Here is a 19751-nt window from a genome sequence, read left to right as displayed (position 1 = left end):
GGCTTATTTAGCAATTAGCAAAAACACTGCCTAACCCTACGAGTTAGATCAAATTAATGTACTACAGTATTGTACACCATAAAAAGGTCTACAAAAAAGTCCGCGATGGTATATGTTTATCTTTTAGGGATAACCCACATTAACCATTTTTATTGTTTACTTTTTACGTGAGAAAATGGCTTATTTACGAAGCTATTTTAAGCAATACGGCATTAATCCTTATCGAATTAAGTACCTTAAATACAGTGTGCAATTAATATAGATCAATATGGTTCCTTACAGCATGTAAATTAAACAAATATTTTCGGAGATATTTGTAATTTAAAATTTGCGTTTAAAAATGTTTAATGTAATAAAATTGTATGAATTTAGATATTCCAAAGATAGCAGGAAATCTTCATAGTAAGTATAGGGGAAGAGGAATTGTTTTACTCCAAATTTAATGCGTGCAGGCCAAGGGCAGTAATGAATGAACCAAAAATACTGGATCGATTTTAATCATGTTTTCATTGAGTGACATAGGCATATATATTTTATGCCCGTGCAAAGTCGGAGCGGGCCGCTATGTTTTTATATACAACGTTCATATTTTTTCTGTAGTGTATTTAATTTAGTATCAGCATTGCACCCGTGCGAAGCCGGGGCGGGTCGCTAGTTTATTTATAAAATAGTGTTAATATATGTGTATATATACAAAAAAGTGTTAGCGTCAGTATTTTGGGATTAGAAAGAAATTTTGTTCGTAAATTACATCCATTCTAGCAAAACAATAAACATTTTTATAACCTTTTCGATGAGTTGTATGCCAAAATTCGTCCAAATAATCAAATTAACAAAAGAACAATGAAATTTCAAGCAATATGATACATTTAACTTATTCTCCAGATCCAGCAGCGACTAACTTTTGGCTCCTTCTGAAACAAAATATTTTGAGGGTCTTCTGTTAAACTTCCACGGTAATGAGATCCATGAATTGAAGGACTGTCTAAATTAGAATGTTGAGGCCCAAAGCTTGTCTGCAACTTACTCAATAACGCACTCCCAAACCAATATAACCGCAAGACAAATTGAGAAATCAACAAGAAATAAACAGAAAAGCAACAGTGGATTTTTTGTTCTTGGACTTGTGGGTTTTATATTCAACCGGCTGCGACATTTACAGAATCTGCATTCTAGAAAATACAGACGTATAATTAGTATATAAATGCGAAAAGCAAAAGAAACGCGCGTCTGTCAAACAACTCGCACAGTTACGTTCTGAAAAAGTCCCCTTCACATATGCAATCAATCATCAAACATTTCTCGGAATTTTTAAATATTGATTATGTACCTGGAACTATTTTTATTTCAACATCCACCGAATAATTAATATTCATTTGTTAAAAAGAATAATATAAATTCCGTGACATTTGGCGAGTTATTTATATGTAAGTTATTAATTTATTAGTCAACTGTTATGTTAGTAAATAAAGTGAAGCTTAATCTATACTTCTCCGAAATGGTCAGAAAATTGGTTAGAAATGGGTTAGAAAACCTAAAGTATTTTAACTAATTTGGATATAATTCTTTTGTCCCATGAAATGAAACTCAGTCGTCTGAGACTGGGACTCATTTCTCATACAGCCAGTTGATGTTAAACGCTGCAACGGGCTTTTTAATAGAGATTGATTATTATCAAAAAATTTCACTAATTGAATCGGTCCCTTAACTCTCAATAATTGTCATTTGTTTTCGTATCCTTCAACTGTTTCTTTCTATCATCCTGAACGTTGGCATTTCGCTATTAATACTTTGTTTGTCATATATTTTACTTTAATTTATTATATAAATTTTATTTATACACGTAAACATTCGTGTTTATCCACGTCGTTTGTATGGAATGTTCTGTGTTAAGTTTTTTATAAAATGGTAGAATGCGACAACAAAATAACATAATTCAATGCCGACGGATTATAGATTATAAAAATCGCATTTTTAATAATATCGTCTTTCTTAATTAAGTGACCAAACTGAAAGGACCATTAAGTTGAAGAATTAAATATATTTTATTCATCATTACCAGGTACTTGTCACACACTGTTATAAAATCATTGAAACTTATTTTTAATACAGAAAAATCACATGTTCTGCCCTAGAGTTAATTGAAATAATTGAAAGTGTTGAAATATCTGTTATTTTTATTTTAATTTGAACATATTTCGTTACTATCCAGACAATTACAGGAAACTTAACTACCTTACTACGTGAAATAAGATCGATTAATAAATATATACCACCACTATCACAAAATGGTAAAGCTCTGATAAGTAACTCATTTTGCAGGACGTCTCATTTATTTTTCTAAATTTATTGAAATGCATTTACGTCGGCCCTTTTTCAGTTTTCCGAAAAGTTTTTGAATTCCTGTAATGACCTTTAAAGCCATCTTCTAATGTGAGCTGTATTTTAATACGAAATCTAATAACTGCATAATTACGACATCTTAAAATGAAGATCTTTGAACAAAAGGCACATTAATTAGTAGTTCATAACGAAGAACATCAGTACCTTTATTAGACGCTTATGAAGTGTTTTTTTTTTTATTTTAAAACGAATTTATTGGCACTTATTGACATTTATATATATATATATATATATATATATATATATATATATATATATATATATATATATATATATATTCCATCAATTTCTACAACTTTTTCCACCTTTTTTAGGATAAAAAAAACGATATTGGTTTGTCAGCGATCCAATTGTCCACCCATTTTCGTAATTCTTTATGGTTATTCCACTCAGTGTTGGCTCTGGAGCGACCGATAATTTTTTGCCCTTAAGATTGTCAATTACAAAGTTGTCTGAGTATTGTTTAGTAGTTTTAATTAAGTTTTCGTCCAATAAGTCCAAACATAAAAAATAATGGATATCGAAAATGCAATTTTGAGTATTCCTTGATTAACTCAATAATACTCAATAAAAATTATCGAATTTAACAGTTAGGTTGTTTGTAAATAGCTTTAATTGATACTTGGCATTTTCATCTATAGATATCGCTGATTTTAATGCGTGTCTTATATAATATATATCATCTAATATGTACTGTTTCTGCACACAGTGGTATTTATTGATAATTTCTAACAATAATTCATATTTTTCATATACAGCTGAATACACATAGATAGCGAGACAGAAAAAAAGAACACACCTATTCGTAACGTTAGTTGATTCAACAAACAACACATCTAAAAATCTCTATAAAAATAAAGAAAAATGTAATTCTGACGAAAGTATAGTCGGACGTGTGCTATCGCAACTCTGTTTCAATGTTTGCTCCCGCAAATATTTGCCTTAACATCACATGTTTGTGCGAATTACAATAAATCCTTAAATAACGTTCAAGTCATAGCGGTAATGGGGAAACAAAAGCCAAATTGAACTGAAAACAAACGGTTGTGTGCTTTTTTCATGTTTGACACGTCACCTGTCAAGTTCCTGGTTTTCTATTGTTCCGTTATCAGTTGGCTCGCTTCTGAAGCTTCACCATCAGTGAAAAAAGCAAACGATATATTATTATCTGCAAAAACAATTGCCTGCGCATAGTGAAACGTAAAAATATTTTTTCTATGTTGATGAAAAAATCTAGCGAATGCTTTAAACGCGTCTGTATACAAACACGCTGATTTACAACCGTTATATTTAAGTTTCTATAGACGAATGTCTTATCTGAATGTTAGTTTGCATAATTAATGGCCAATTTTATTATATTACAAAGATTAAAAATTTTACATAATAAAATCGCCTTGATAACTTTAAAAAATATATATACAATAAATCTTTCCCACATTGTGTACTCTACCGATGTTTAATTTTAAACTATTATTGTCATTTCGACTGCTATTCTTGTTTAATTTTACATATTACATAAATTAAGTTTATCAAGTACAAGAAGTCAGATAAATTAAGTACATTCTATATCTATCGTCCCACAAGGACATCTATTACTCCAAGTAAACTTCATTGTTATTAGATAACGAAATAAAAGCCTGTAGACCTATATCACTGCTGCCAGTAATATCTAAGGTTTTTGAAAGACTCCGGTTGAAAAGAATAAAACCGATCATAGAAAGAAAAAACTTAATACCAACACACCAGTTTATAATATAAAATATTACGATGGCTACATTTGCTGATGATACTGCGATAATAGCTGTCGGAGCCAATAGTGAAGAAACCACACGAAAATTACAACAGGCAAGTGACAATATAAATAATTGAACACAAGCCTAGAAAATAAAAATGAACGAAAGTAAATCGCATGTGCAGTTCACCTACAATCAGACCGTACAAGTACCAATAACATTAAATAATACTATCATTCCATATAGCAACAACGCTGAATATCTCGGAATGAATCTTGATGCAAAACTTCGCTGGAAGAAACATATAAAGAAGAAAAGAAAAGAACTGGAATTGAAATATAGAAAAATCTATTGGATAATTGGAAGAAAATTATAATTATAAGTACATAATAAATTCCTATTATATAATACTGAAACCTATATGGACATATGCAGTTCAATTATGGGGATTTTTCAGAACAAAGTCCTGAGAAATATTGTGGGCACACCCAAATACCACAGAACTGACTACCTACATCGAGACCTTCAGATACTCACAGTCAGTCAAGAAATCAAGAGAATTGCAAGGGACATGAGGAAAGACACCATTCTCATAAGAATATTGAAATATTGCAACTTTTGGATACCACCAGAGCAGGATACAGACTCAAAAGACTCAAACCATCTGATCTTGAGTAGAGTTGTGTAGTGAGGTGCATATAATAAAAAATACAGCAGTGACATGTATAAACATTATTTCACCAGAGACTGAGATAGGGTCCTCCTAGTTATATACCTAGATTTAGCTTATCATAAAGACTTGACTATCTTGTTGTTCGATTTTTGTTATTAGCTGCAACCTTGGCTAATCTCGTTAGTTAAGGCAAGGTCGTTGAAAATAATCATCAATGTTTTCAAAATTAAGTTAATAATGTAAAAAGAAAATCATACATATAATATGATATCTGATCTATGTTTAGATCTGGTTATGTGTCTAAATAATTTTCTAAATATGTATTCCTTCATGCCATATGGAAATTGTTTAACTCAAGGAACGTTTTTCAATCAAACTACAGTTAATTTAACTAAATCAATTTTCCTATGAGGTAGAACATACTTGGCAGCATTACGGTGGTATAACACATAATTGATTCCCCATATCATACTTGGCTGGTTACCAAACATGCTTTTAACAACTTAAATTAAATAATATTTCAGTAAATAAAAGCTAAAAATGTTATAGCAGTTAAGAATTTATAATAGCGACAATAATGTATAAAACAATGAATAAAGCTGGAGATAAATCAGTTGAAAACATCATGGTTTACATGAATCAATATAAATATTTTCACGAAGTTTGTACAAACTTGAAGAAAACAAAAGAACAATAGTTGTTAATTGTTAATTCATATCCATTGTAAATTGAACAGATTATGAATTAATTGAGATTTCTAATTAATTGTTCGTAAACTCTTTATATAATCTGAAACAGGACAAAGTGACTTACAATATGACAACTTCTATTTTTTCCACCAAGTTAAAAATTAGCTATAGTCTATTCAAAGATTTTTTATACATACATCATCAAGATGTTTAATATACTGCCTGTCGCAATTTCTAAATTCGTTTCAGAATCAGACAATATTTTTCTTCTCATTTTACTCTAGTTAAAAAGAGACACAATACTGTCTGATTAGTTCGAACATTTAAAGGAATAAGCCTGTCAAAGTCGTCCGGTTATCAGACATATGCAAAATTCTTGAAAGCAATAGTGATAAGAGGTTATCACTCTAACCTATAATCTATTGTGGCTGTATTATTAACTGTAGTTTTTAATAATGTAATTATATTTGATAAGTTTTTTTGTTCAGTTATTTTATTTAGATTAGAATTTTGTTGTATGTCAAAACCAAACTGAACTAAAACTCAGAGTTGATGTGGTAATGTTACCGACGTTTTAATGTCACAAATTTAAATGACGTACGTCAAAATAACTTTGAACACACTATACGTACAATAACATCCATATAGTTTCTTAAAAAATGATAATTTAACAAAATTCCTAATAACCTTTTATAAATCAATTAAATAAAACATTAATTTTAATCTAGCTAGAATTTATCGAGTTCTTAAAACAATAAAAAAGTATTCCTCGAAAATGTCTTTGTTATTTACATGTAATCCCACCCGTTACTGTAAAACACTGTTATTGTTCTTTCTGGGGTATCGACATATTTCCTTGAAATGTTGATAATTGCCTATACAAGAATATATTTAACTGCTATTGAAATGTGACATTATATTATATAACTGGTTTTTTCTGTTGATACATTTTTATATATGTGATTATTTATAAGCCAATGACTATGATTCGGTTCAATGTATTTAAATTATGTCTATTTGTTATACGTAAAGAAGAAATATATTGTCTAGGATAAACATACATCTTTTAACTCGCATTAGAGGGATATCTTGTAGAACATCATTAGAAACGTCATACATAACATGGACAATGTCACATAGTACTTTATTACTTTGAATTTTAATAAAAACCAGAATAGAATGATTGCAAATGGAGATGGTTCTTTACGGTAAATGATATGGCTCAGTGAATGGATGTAAAACCGAAATGAAACAGTGGTGTTTACGTGATGTCACCGTTATTTATTGAAGGAATATAAAAATGTGAAAATACAAGTGGTAAAAAAAGGCTGACACCGGTGTTATCCGGTGACGAGGCTGGGGCAGTCGATGGTGGCACGTCTGAACTCAACGCTCGTCAGATACTGAATGATGAAAATACCCTTCAATAACATCCCAGATAAACGTCTCGGGGTTGCCAGCTATTCGTTATGGTATCCTAATTGTCGCTGCTGACACCCCGCCCGTGTTAAACATCTGGGATTATATTTCTGGGTATTTTGTAGACAGTTATTCCACGATGTAAAATTCGACATGCCTCAAGGTCGCTACAGTTCTTTTTATATTATACGCTTTGTTTTGCGATGGTTAAAACAAGAGATCAGTAAAATATGATCAGTGTAATTTCTCGACTTCGGAAGACGACAAATTGTTGATGCTCCGTTAGCATTAGATTCTGTAATGAAAAGAGCTAAATTTTTTTATCCAATTAATCACTGTTTAATACAAATAGCCATATGGGCATAGTGGATGATCTGCAAACAATCACCAGACCATATGTTCATATTATTTTGTCCATCGCCTGCATATGAACATTATCGCCTGAATTTCAAAGTTACTCTTTGGTACACTTCGAACCTGAACAGCAAAATTATGCACGATGATGCCAAGGCAACAACTGTGTTTATTATCCCGAAACAATCTTTCATCGATCACGCCAAGCTTTTTACAAGATACTTTATGTTATGTTATATGCTTTTTAACGACCTCTTATCGTTACGATAAATCATAAATACCACTAGAGGTTTATTATTCGAAAAAAAAAAATACACGTTCAGGTAATTCTGTCGTCGAATATGACTAAAACTATTGTCAATAACATCACGTCTCAGCCACATATTATGCAGACTTATCCAGAGATAAACAAGAACACGACCAGCAATTCGGTCTAAAGATTAATCCGCGAGACAAACAACTCTCCTGAATGCCAATAAGTTGATTAAATCGTCATTTGTTTTGAGTTGAACCAGATTTACAGGCCGGCATGTTCGTTATTACCTTGGTTTTTTGGCTTTGTCACTATTTAGTGGAACCGATCCGTATCACGGTGTTTTATTACATGCAAAATATCATAATTAGAACTACTTAGTTTATCTTAATTAGGATTTTTAACGACGTATTCATCGTAAATCAAATTTCCGGCGAAGACAATGTTTGTGTAATAATGCGAGTGTCATTGAAATAATGACAAACTTATTATTTTAAATTTTATTTTCGAACGAATTATTATTGAATAGAAAACGGCTTATTTTGCTGTTTGTTAGACAATGAATCATATTAAGATTTATGACCAGGCTAAATATGAATAGTAAATAGGATATACTGTGCTGTATTCCTTGTATTTGTTAGAATTTGTATAAGCAATGCTGTTGATAATTATAGTTCATGTTAAATACGATAATACCAATAAATCCTTTGGTACGAAATGAATATAGGCACCAAAATCACTGCTTAAACATAAAGCTTCTTGTTACCACCTAAAATATACCCGGACTAGACCTTCTTTATAATAAGCCTACCAATTGGCAGTTAACTTGGAGACTTATACTAAAACAAACTTGGATAAAAAGAACCTAAATGTCTTAAAATAATATGAAAAAAAAATTATATCGATTATATATCGTGAACATTGGTATTAAATGTTACATATTTGACAAACAATAACTAAGAATTGTTTATGATATCAGTTTGATGATATTACTCAAATTTATCACAAATCTTATTGTTTAAAATCATGAAACAAAAACAAATTTATTCTACCATCAATCCACACAGCAGACATTATATCAAAACATATATTGTTTAAAAATATAATATATACACTTTTATATTTTCTATATTCTCATCATATTCGTATTCCCAAAATCATTTACATCGTTTTGTGTTTTAGTAAGCTTTTTTTGCAACTAACTTTAGTATATTCAAATCAGATTCATATAATTTCAACGCATATCTAAAATATAAAAGAATGTCACTTTCACAAAAAATAGAAGTATTTTAACTATATGTATCAGAGATATTAGAAATGAATAGATATGACGGAATGAAAGTGTATGATATATGGCCAAAAAAATTCTGTATCTGTTGTGTATATATGCATTACAGATTAGAGATTATATTAGATATTATATTATTCAAAAATATAATAGTGGGACTGGGACTCAGAACAAGAATGACTTAAGAAAGCATTCTTGTTTCTAACTTAAAACACATAATCATCTTACCAACACAATAAGCCAGTAATCACCCGGACCAACATAATCTCACTTCGGATTTAATTTTTTCGAGCGAAGAGAAAAAATATATCCATAAAAAACCGATCAGAATCCAAAAAATCTGAAAATCGAAACCGGTATATATGACGTTCCGGAACATATGATGCCGTCTCGTCAAGACATTGTTCCAGCTGATTTACGACCTTCATAAATTACAAAAGAACTCTACGTTGCCCGCGTGGATTGCTTCACAGTCTCAAGTTTCACCCCTACCAGTCGCGCCGAAACCAATCGGTAATTCGCAGTTAATACCTTAAGATCAGTCCAAATACGTGACGGACGACGTCACATGTTTGTGATGCGGAGCAGCGAAATCACGGGAAAACATTTCGACTTTTACGACCGCTCGATCAAAATCTGAATGTTGACGTGTCACTTTTAGATCCCGGGAGATCATAGTGATGCATTGTGTGCGAGTCTTAATCAAACAAGATAACGAGAGCAAATAATCTACCTCATCAGCGACCAAATAAAGATCTCTTACTAAATTAGTTGCGATCTCGCGGACCGTTCAGTTCACCTCAGTGCTCGTGAATGAACCATCTAGGCTGTGACCGTCGTGCCGTTGTTATATTCGGTTACTTCCACTGCATCTTGATTAGTTCAGGTGTGTAACACAGTGTGCCGAGTGATAGTGGTTCATAATTTATCATTTTACGACTCGCCTTTCATCTTTTCCCATCCAACTTCTTCGATATATGCAAGTATAAAATTTGATTCAATAGAAATTCGTTAGAATTTCATTAGAATCGTATTTTAAATACTTTCGTCAACGTTTTAAATCATAACGCATGAATAACTAGTTATAACTTACCTGGAAAAACTGAGATGTACTCAATATTTCTCAAACATTCTAATTGCAACTCAATTTCATTATCCATTTAAGCATTTTTGGGCTTTTATGAAACATTTATGCAGTCGTAGTTAGTTGAGTATATTGAAATATCTGAAATAGGTTCTGCATTTTTAAATTATCTTTCTTATTTTAAATTGATAAAGTAAATATTATTTTTGTTAATAAAAAACTAAACAATCATAAAAGATGGATATTTTGACACTATGTAAAACTTATTTAGTACCAGTTGATTTTTTAATTTTCGGAAGCTTTAATTGAATGGGATTTTTGACTATATATGTTCACAGCAGAGGAAATAACATTTAAAAAATATTTGCGTAGTCCCATGAAAAACATGTACATACGTTATTGTGAATTTATTCTATAGATTATATTCTATATTATTATGAAATTTTTACACATAATCAGTTATCCATCGTTGATCAATACTTTTCCATATTTCTGTGCACATTTTTGGCTGTCCTCATAAAAATAGAAATAGTGGGGAAATTGAATAGTGAGCTAATAATAATAATTGTGTAACAACCTAACACTAATTATGAATAAGTCAATTAATTAAATTAATTTCATTTTTAATCATTCATAATTTGTATTAGAATAGGAAATAACTTTTTTAGATTAATTTAATCCATCCCTTCCAATAAACATAAATACTTATTAATGTGTGAATTAATTTCGAAGGATTCCAATTCAATTCTTATTAAGTATTTTTTATTGTAACCTACTGCTCCTTACCATCTTTACTGCAGTATTTGAGATAAAACCATCGATGAGTGATATGATATTTAGATATCTTAACAAAATTAGAAATATATATCTAACAGATCACATGATTAATATCACATGATATCGATCGGAAGGAACAATGGTAAATACGGCTAGTGATATATAGGAATTCTTAACCATTTACCATTCAAATTGTTCTGGATATATGGTCATTTTTTACTCAATACAAGCTTCAAACAATTAACAATAGGAATCCATAATGTTTCATCTCTTAAGACATTTTAATTCTCTATCATTGGTTTTCGTTCATTGTTCAGGATATTCTCACTGGGATCGATATACACTAATTTATAGAGTAATTAATTAGATATATTGGGAACATGACATTCAATCAAGCTTTAACGGAACTTTTCTACAATTGCACAGATAATATAACGTACTTACTATAGTTTATAACTTACATAATTTAATATACATAAATGTCTATCCATAAAAAATTCATCAATTATTTTTATATTATTTTTACATTAATTCGCATTCTTCTTCAATGAGCATTGCATACTTTTAAGTTCATTTTATGAATTTTATTTCCTTATTAAAAAAATGTTACTTAAACAAGATGCACAACATACAACATAATTATAGCACAGGATTTTTAGCACTACTTTAATTTTATAACCACAATAAAAGCTGCAATGTTCATAGCTTTCGAGTAAAATGATATTTAAGCTATATCAAATAAAAGAATCTACTTGATTCCAAATTAAACGACATCTGATATTGTCCGAAATATAATGATGCGTAATGAGAACCATTTTCAAGTTTACGAAGGTCTTATCGGTTACTTTATATACGGTTAATTTTTATTATAGCTATTGTTCTGGATATTTTATTTTATAGTTGTTGATCAAACTTCAATGAAATTTTGTTTTTATAAATAATTATTTTCATTAATGATATTTTCAAAACGTCTAGGTTTTGTTTGAATGAACTTCAACCTGATAATAAATTTGTTATTGAAAGGAACAACTTATTATCAATGTAAAAATAAACACTATTGTTTCTTGGAAAGAAAAATCCGTATCTTCTAACCAAGATGGCTTCCTCGTTTTCGATGTTGATTTCTGATAATGAACAGGGATTATTAAAAATATTTCCACTTAGAAATAACTATAATGCTTCAGCTTTTATAATTTCATGTGCAACTTGGATGCCTTTAACAGAATATAAGAGAATTTAGAAAACTGTTTTAGATTTTGTGTTTCTAATGGAGAATTATATTTATTTTTATCGTTTCAACATCTATTTTAGGACATCTAAATGATGTTGTATATTATTAATAATTTCATTTACATGATATGTAAACCAAACTGGTACTAGACCTTTCTGAATGACGTTATTGTTTACATACTAACTGTTAACTTAACGAGACGAAGACTTATGTCGATTTTTATCGATTACAGATCGAGGAGGGTGAAGACCGCGGCCCAAACATGACCGCGGGTTTAGACAGCAGCGCCACCACCAACGGCGCCCCAGGAAAGAAGAACGATGATGGCGTTTTCACACTGTCCGTCACTGGTGCTTACGAAAATGAGGGTTTCAAAGTATGTGGCGGCAATAGCTCGTCTTAGCTACCGATACTGATTGATTATGCGATTGTTTCAGGGAGACGGTGGCGATAATGCGCCCGTCAAACCTCCGAGGGAGCTTACCGACGAGGAAGCCTCCCAACAAGGCAAATTCAAAATGTCCACCAAGGAAAAATGGAGAATTTTGAAGAACGTAGCATCCATCAGTTGTGCTTTCATGATACAGTTCACAGCTTTCCAGGTAAATGAACTAATATCCCTTGTGATGACGAGGAAGTAATTTTGGCTTCTGAAAGTTTTTCAAAATTTAACAGTGTTGTTTACTGTATAAGTGTGTCATATTGAAGAGATTTTAATGAATTTCTTCTATATTATTACGAAATTTGAGTACATAATTACTTATGCATCGTTAATCAATAATTTTTTTAATTAAAAGGTCTTTATAAAAATTAAAATACTGACCAACCAGATCATGTAGTATATGTTAGGACTTAAATCAAAATGGTTTAAAAGTGAATATGGCTAAATGTCACAGGTCACAGCCAATAGAAACATACATCGATACTGATATGTTTTGAGCTTTCATATCCCTCACAATTAATTCACGTTCAAATTATACGCAAAACTAATCGTTTATTTTGTTCCTATCCAGGGCACAGCAAACCTTCAATCCAGCATCAACGCCAAAGACGGTCTAGGTACCTTATCTCTTAGTTCTATCTTTGCAGCCTTGGTAGTCAGCTGCATTTTCGTTCCGTCCTTCCTCATCAAGCGCCTAACGGTAAAATGGACCCTCTGCCTGTCAATGTTGTGTTACGCGCCATATATTGCCGCCCAATTCTACCCCAAGTACGTACCATTTGGAACCAATGCGGATCAGACAATAATTCACGCCATTATTATAGATTCTACACCCTCATTCCTTGCGGTATCATTGTGGGTATTGGGGCAGCTCCTATGTGGGCATCCAAGGCCACCTATCTGACCCAGGTAGCTGGCGTTTACGCCAAACTCACCGACCAGGCTGTGGATGCCATCATCGTTCGGTTCTTCGGATTCTTCTTCTTGGCATGGCAAACGGCTGAACTCTGGGGCAATCTGATCTCTTCACTTGGTAAGTTTAGTATGTTAGTCAGCTATAGGATTCTATACGACTCTGTTTTGTTTACAGTACTTAGTAATCCTCATGGATCGTCATCTAGTCACAGTAACGGCACCGATTACAGCAATTGCGGTGCCAATTTCTGCGCATCGGTAGGAAACAACGAAGAAAGTTCCGGAGTCGCCAGTACCGAAATCTATGAGATAATGAGCATCTACTTGGCATGTATCGTCCTAGCTGTTCTGCTCATAGTTATGCTGGTTGATCCTCTATCTAGGTGAGTTTATCATACATAATTTTCAAGAAAATCCTGTTGAATATTGATATAAATTTGATAATGCTGAAATGCTAACGATTCAATCCAAAATAATTTATGACGAAATCACTTCGCATTCTCGTAATCTATAATAAGAGCATCGTTTCTTTTAAAGTATTAGTTTTGAAGATGTTGTAAGCTCAAGCCGTTAATTATTTTATTCATTATAAAGTATTATCCCTCACTATTCGCTATGTTAATCAAAATATAATCCTAAAGAGAAAGTCTTCAGTAGGTTAAGCATTGATATATTGCAATACACTTTTTGCTCGAATGAAAGTGGGAAGGAATCCTGTTGGTCAAGACTACTTTGGTAACTATATCAGTATCATTGCTAGTTTCCCAAGAACACAGAGTAATTTTCATTTCCAATGATACTTTTTATTAAAGCATCTTCGAAATGGCGAACAAATATATTATGTATACTTAACAACACATTCTAAAAAGACTAATAAAAGAATTTTGACAAAAAAATTGTTAAAGAAGTTTTCAATTCTATATATTGTCATCTATTGTGAATGTAATCACAAGGAGCAATGTCAGGAGAAAACACCGCATACAGGAGAAATGCATAGAATACAGAGAGCCAATTTACACGTTCCCAAGTAAATTATCACAGATTTTGCAACATGATCAAACTTTGTCACGTTGTAAAGTTATTTGATTACGTTTCTGCTTTTAGAAAAAGTGGTTGTTTCTTTTAATACTCATCTCAAGCATATCATTTACAACTTATGGAAATCTGGCATCAATATTTCGTTAGGTTTGCACCTTCAGTTCTGTATCTTCATACCTTCCGTTAAATTATATTGTTTTAAATTTACTGTTATTCGCTAATATTTCAAGGTTATGTTGTTAACAGATAACTAATCTTATGACATAACGTTTATGGCGCCTTTTTGACACCTTATATTTTAAATTGGTACTATTCAAGTCATATCACTCCTCTCATAAGGAACTTATAGTTGTTTACACATATAATAAACTTAGCAGAATATTGTAAATAGAAACCTTAGACAAATATCTTTTCGCCCATTAATTAAAATATATTTTCGCTTAATTATCAAGGTCAGCCAGGATTTATTTGTTTTTAAATGGTCTGCATTGTATTTGATCAGGGATCTGCATCGAAATCATCGCATAAACTGAACTACCAGTTCAAAGAGGGACTAGACAAGCGTTCTTCTGATTCCGAGAAGGGTTATTACTAAACAAAAGCCGAACTCTTGGACAGATTGTCGTGTCGGGGTGTGGCTGATAACGTCGCCGAGCTTATCTCGGAATGTCGGAGTTAAAAAGTTGAAATCCTTTCGCGAAACCTGCGGCCTTGCCACTTCTTCGGCGTCATCTGGTGGACGTGTTGTGTTTGTTGTTCTGGGACGAAAACAGATCAGGAAGAACGGTCGAGTTCAGGTCGGTGTCAGTATCGGCGCCTGAGGGAAGGCTGCGCGTGACGTAACGAACAATATTGTTTTTTTTTAATTTTATTTCGAACGGTATTTAATTTCAAGGGATGTTAATTTGCTTTTAAATTTCACTTAGGATATTAGAGTTGGTTTATTTTAGTTAACGGTTCTGTAGCAAATTTATTTATACATTAATTAATTGAAAATGTGTAACAACATTTATGGTTTGAAGCAAATCAAATTTTATTTTTTTCCAACTAGTAATAGCTAGTTTATAGCCTTGCTTTCTTATTGTCAATCAATAACAATGTGTGACTTTTTTTTGTACTACAACATTAAATAAAACGGATTTTTTGTTAAATTATGCCATCTGACCACAAAAACTTAAATGTTATCATAATTTAAAGTACTACAAATCAAATAGCTCAGGTTTATGTGGTTAATAAAATGAGTCATATATTCTCAAAGAAAATGACAAAATATTAACTTTTCTTCTTGTGAACAGTAGAATCATCTTTCATTACAAACTAGCCGAAATTTGTTAACATTTTAACATTCCATCTTCCTTGATAACGCCCTTCCACCTATTTTATATCCTGATGAAAGCGTTCACCTTGTTCGTCATTGGCCATTCCAAGATTAGGGGGGAAATATCAAAATGGAAATACAAGAAATACATTTTAAGACATTCTGCACCCATCCTTTTAAATTTTTGTAACAAGTCATTCACTAAAACCTTGGCATTTTCTGCTTTAAAATTTTCTAAAAATCCATGAATTGCTTTCTTTAGAGATAAAATAGTATCCATACTATTATTAACGGGTTAGACAACAATATCAATAGCCAATGTTTTTAACGATGGAATAGAAAATTCAAAACACGTAATCTTATTTGTGCTAGAAAAATTTTGTCACACAGTATAATTTATTGAGGTATGATATACACTATTTATACGTTTCCAATACTACAGCTTTCATGCTAATAACATTATAAAGATTTCAAATTTTGTCTTGAGTTTCTCTGAATAAATGTTTGAATTTATTTGCTTATGATTTAAACAATAAAATATCAATATTTTGGTGTTTTATAGTAATTTCTCTCCCTTTCAATCTACCACATTTCTTGCAATAACCAGTGGTTTCTTTTTAATTTTATTCGAAGAATCCCATGGCCATTTTCTAGGTTGTAATAAGTACATTATATTCGCATTGATGCTATTCATCAAGTGAAAACACCATATATTAAACATCCTTTATAATTAAGTATCATCCTTAATAAATGATTTCTTTTACGAATTATCCTGTTTATATAATGTTTCTTGCATTTCTGTCACGAAGTATTTAAAGCCTTTTTATCAACAACGGACACAAGTTTACATATAAAAAGAAACAAATATATTATTAGAAATGATGATATATCTATTTACTATAGAAGAATGGTCTTTGTTAGCATTCGAAAATAACCAACTATCAATGACGTAAGTCTCATCGAACTGTCGGATTTTTATTTAATTAATAGGATAGAATATGTTCATTGGATTTTTTCTAATTATGAAATTAATAAATTATCAAACGCACTCAAGAGCTGATCACATACTAAAAATATCTCATAGTGATCAGAAATTGTGTTTTGTTGACATCTGACATCGAATAATTAATCTTGATTAATAGTAATGTAATTTTTTTATTATTTTCTTTTTAACTTTGGCGTCTTAGTAGGAATTTTTATATAATGTGATTAAAATTTGATTGAAATGGTTGACGTACAATATATTACTCGCCAAAATATTACGTCCATTTTATCTATAGATGTATTGTAACTGGTAAATGTTATATAACCCAAAACATGTTATTTAAGAATATTTCATCATAAAGTAATATAATTATTCAAGTATTATGCAACTAAAAAATAAAAAAAAGACCAGCCAATTTTTTCATCATCTAAACTCATTCGCATTCATCATTTTTATTAAAATTAAACGTTTCGAATGACATTATTTATAACGATTTAGAAAATGTAATAACAAACGGATTTATAACAACATATTTTTATGTGTCTCTAGAAACATGTTTGCTGAGATATTAAGAAGATCTAAAATGGTAAATATTTGTTCTCTTAAGGTTAAAACACTATTTTTATTTTTTCGAATAAGGTTAGATCACTTTTTATTAATATATTATTACTAGTCGTTGCCGACTAACGTACAATTTGTTTGCACAGTGGCTTAGAACTAGGTACTTATCTAGAAAGACCCAATGGTCTCTTAGTCTCCACTTAGTCTCTAGTGAAATAAAAGTGAGTAACACTTTCCAGTGTTTCACTGTTAAACTATTCCATATTACACGGTTTGGTTCTCTTGAGTCTACGTCCTAGTTTAATATTATACAAGAGTTTATTATCCAACTTTCCTCATGTCTTAACCTCTTAATTTTCTCTATGACAGTTGGAATCCGTAGGTCTAGATCTATAGTGTCTGGGTGTTACAATATTTCTCAGGACTTTTGCAACAGATTACTTCTTGCAGAACATCTCCATCCGTAAGTTCTGCCTAAAAATGATCCCAAAGTACTTAGCTTTGTGACTGTATGACAAATTTAATCAGTAAATAGTACCCTCGTTGACTTTTTTTCTTTATTCATACTATCGCTTGCGTGTTTCCTACAATTTTCTGGTTGGTTCTTTGCTATTGTCTCCAACAGCAAGTATCGCTGCTTTTGTTTCTTTCAATATTGAGTAAGAAGCTGCTTCTATTTTAACTCTAAACATCCTGGCTGATGTATAGGAGTTTAATAGTTTAATATATTGCTTCAGTAACATTTTAAGGAGAGAGTACATACATGACTCCAGACCTTGTCATTCACGATTATACATTCAAGATTATACATACCAACTAGTCACAAATCACAAAACCTTTTATAATATGACTTCTTTATCATTTCTAAGATCCTTTAGACGTTTTCTTACAATTTAGAAATCAATTATCAATTTTTAATCAATTATCAATTTAATATAAATCAATTTTAAGGTGTGATAATTTTCGACAATGAAAGTGACGAAAAAACAATTTTTAACACTTTTTTAAATATTAGTTAATATATATTTATTAGTAACTTAGTAACTTATTTATTAGTTATTATATATATATATATATATATATATATATATATATATATATATATATATATATATTGTTTTTCACTACTCAACGAAATAAAATACACTGAAATAAACCTTTAGTAAGCGTTATTTGCTCATAATAGGAGACAATGAAATATATTACACAATTTTTGTAAAATACTATGAATTCCAATACCTACTAAGGTGTACATAATTTAAGAGAACGTAGATTATTAATATTTTAATGCGTTTTTATAGACGTATTATGATATTAAGAAGCAGAATTAAGATAAATATTTGTTACGTTAAGGTCAAACCACTTTTTTTATTTATTTTCGAATAATATTAATTATAAATATGAAGATTAAGGCTGAAAATTCAAAATATAATTTCGGGTCCAAAAAAAAACATTTTGTATTTAACCCAAAAATCCTTATATAACCGAAAAAATATATAATTCGAGAACAAGCATCGCGATTACGTTAAATAATCGAGATAATTAATAATCCACCAGCATCCTCGATCATTTCGTGTGCTGGATCTTGAGCAACGACCCTTGCGACCTTGAGGCATCATCACGCTTTGATGACCGATTCGTTTTGATTCGTGGCCGGAGAGAAATAAGCGAAGAAAAAATCGGAATCGTCTCGTGCTGTGTCGCCCTGTAAACGGTACATACGCCCATGCTGGCGCCATCGCTGTACCTTTCTCTGCGCGCTATCATCGAGGCCGCCATCTTGAACCCGATGATGCGAGGCTGCCAGCAAGGCTGCAAGCTTGTCACGGAATTCGGCACCTTTTATTTGGTTTTTTTTATCTCTCTCCTCTCTCTCTCTCTCTCGGTCTCTGGTTCTTTTCGCGCTCTATGTTTTTTTCGTTGTTTATAGTACCGATTTGTTTATTTGGGTTCTGGTGTTGGGGAATTTGCCATAATCGTTCTAGATTCTTGCAATTTGTTCAAGGTACCACAAATTCTAGACGCTTTCAAAAAATGTCGTACGTATATTAGGTGCTTGCATGTATTTTGGTCGTTTTTTAATTTTAAAAAGGCAAAGGGCAAAGAATATCTGAGGTTTCTGATTGAAAAACTGAATAAACCGATTTCACACACTTTTTGAAAGCTGCTTAGTTCTATTGGGTTAGTCCTATGGGGTAGAAAGAAGCAATAATCGGATTAAACTATGCTTGTATTGATAGTATCTCTACATTAGAGTTTGAAGTATCTACAGACGGAACGTTGTAACAGGTCAATTGAAAAGTCCTCAACCTGACACTAGCCTGGCGCCAGTAGGTGGATTTTTTAGTTAGCCCTAACCCTCAATAGATGCGTGTATAAATTTGACAGCTGTCGGATCATTAGTTTGTGAATTATAGCATTTTGAGTGAAACAACTTTTCTTATTGTGAAAAAAATGGATAAAAAGAAATTTTTTAGCGTGATGCCGAGTTTCCGGCCACTGCCCCAGAAAAATCACCTTTAAGGATTATTTTGCTAACTTTAGACGTGGTGAAATGAGCACCGTAGATGGTGAACGCAGTGGACGCC

The 19751-nt window shown here is 31.4% G+C and overlaps 1 protein-coding gene across 14 annotated transcripts in view; it reads left to right on the top strand.

The window, feature by feature from the left end:
• The window catches only part of LOC143197913 (UNC93-like protein), a 179608-nt gene that overhangs the window by 143255 nt on the left and 16602 nt on the right, over window positions 1-19751 (top strand). For 13 of the 14 annotated variants that reach the window (XM_076406727.1, XM_076406718.1, XM_076406726.1 and 10 more), the window contains 5 exons: window positions 12137-12280; window positions 12342-12506; window positions 12918-13114; window positions 13171-13379; window positions 13437-13644. In XM_076406727.1, coding sequence (XP_076262842.1) covers window positions 12167-12280; window positions 12342-12506; window positions 12918-13114; window positions 13171-13379; window positions 13437-13644 — 893 coding nt within the window. In that variant the 5' untranslated portion in view covers window positions 12137-12166. Of the gene's footprint in view, window positions 1-9352; window positions 9699-12136; window positions 12281-12341; window positions 12507-12917; window positions 13115-13170; window positions 13380-13436; window positions 13645-19751 lie in introns of those variants that run through there. The other variant, XM_076406724.1, reaches the window with a different exon arrangement.

This window comes from Rhynchophorus ferrugineus, unplaced genomic scaffold (genome assembly GCF_030347505.1).
Source record: "Rhynchophorus ferrugineus isolate W39M unplaced genomic scaffold, kcgeb_rfMv2 rfM6, whole genome shotgun sequence".
Classification (NCBI taxonomy): Eukaryota; Metazoa; Arthropoda; class Insecta; order Coleoptera; family Curculionidae; genus Rhynchophorus; species Rhynchophorus ferrugineus.
Note: the sequence above shows the minus strand (reverse complement) of the source record. Positions and strands in the feature narration are given on the sequence as shown.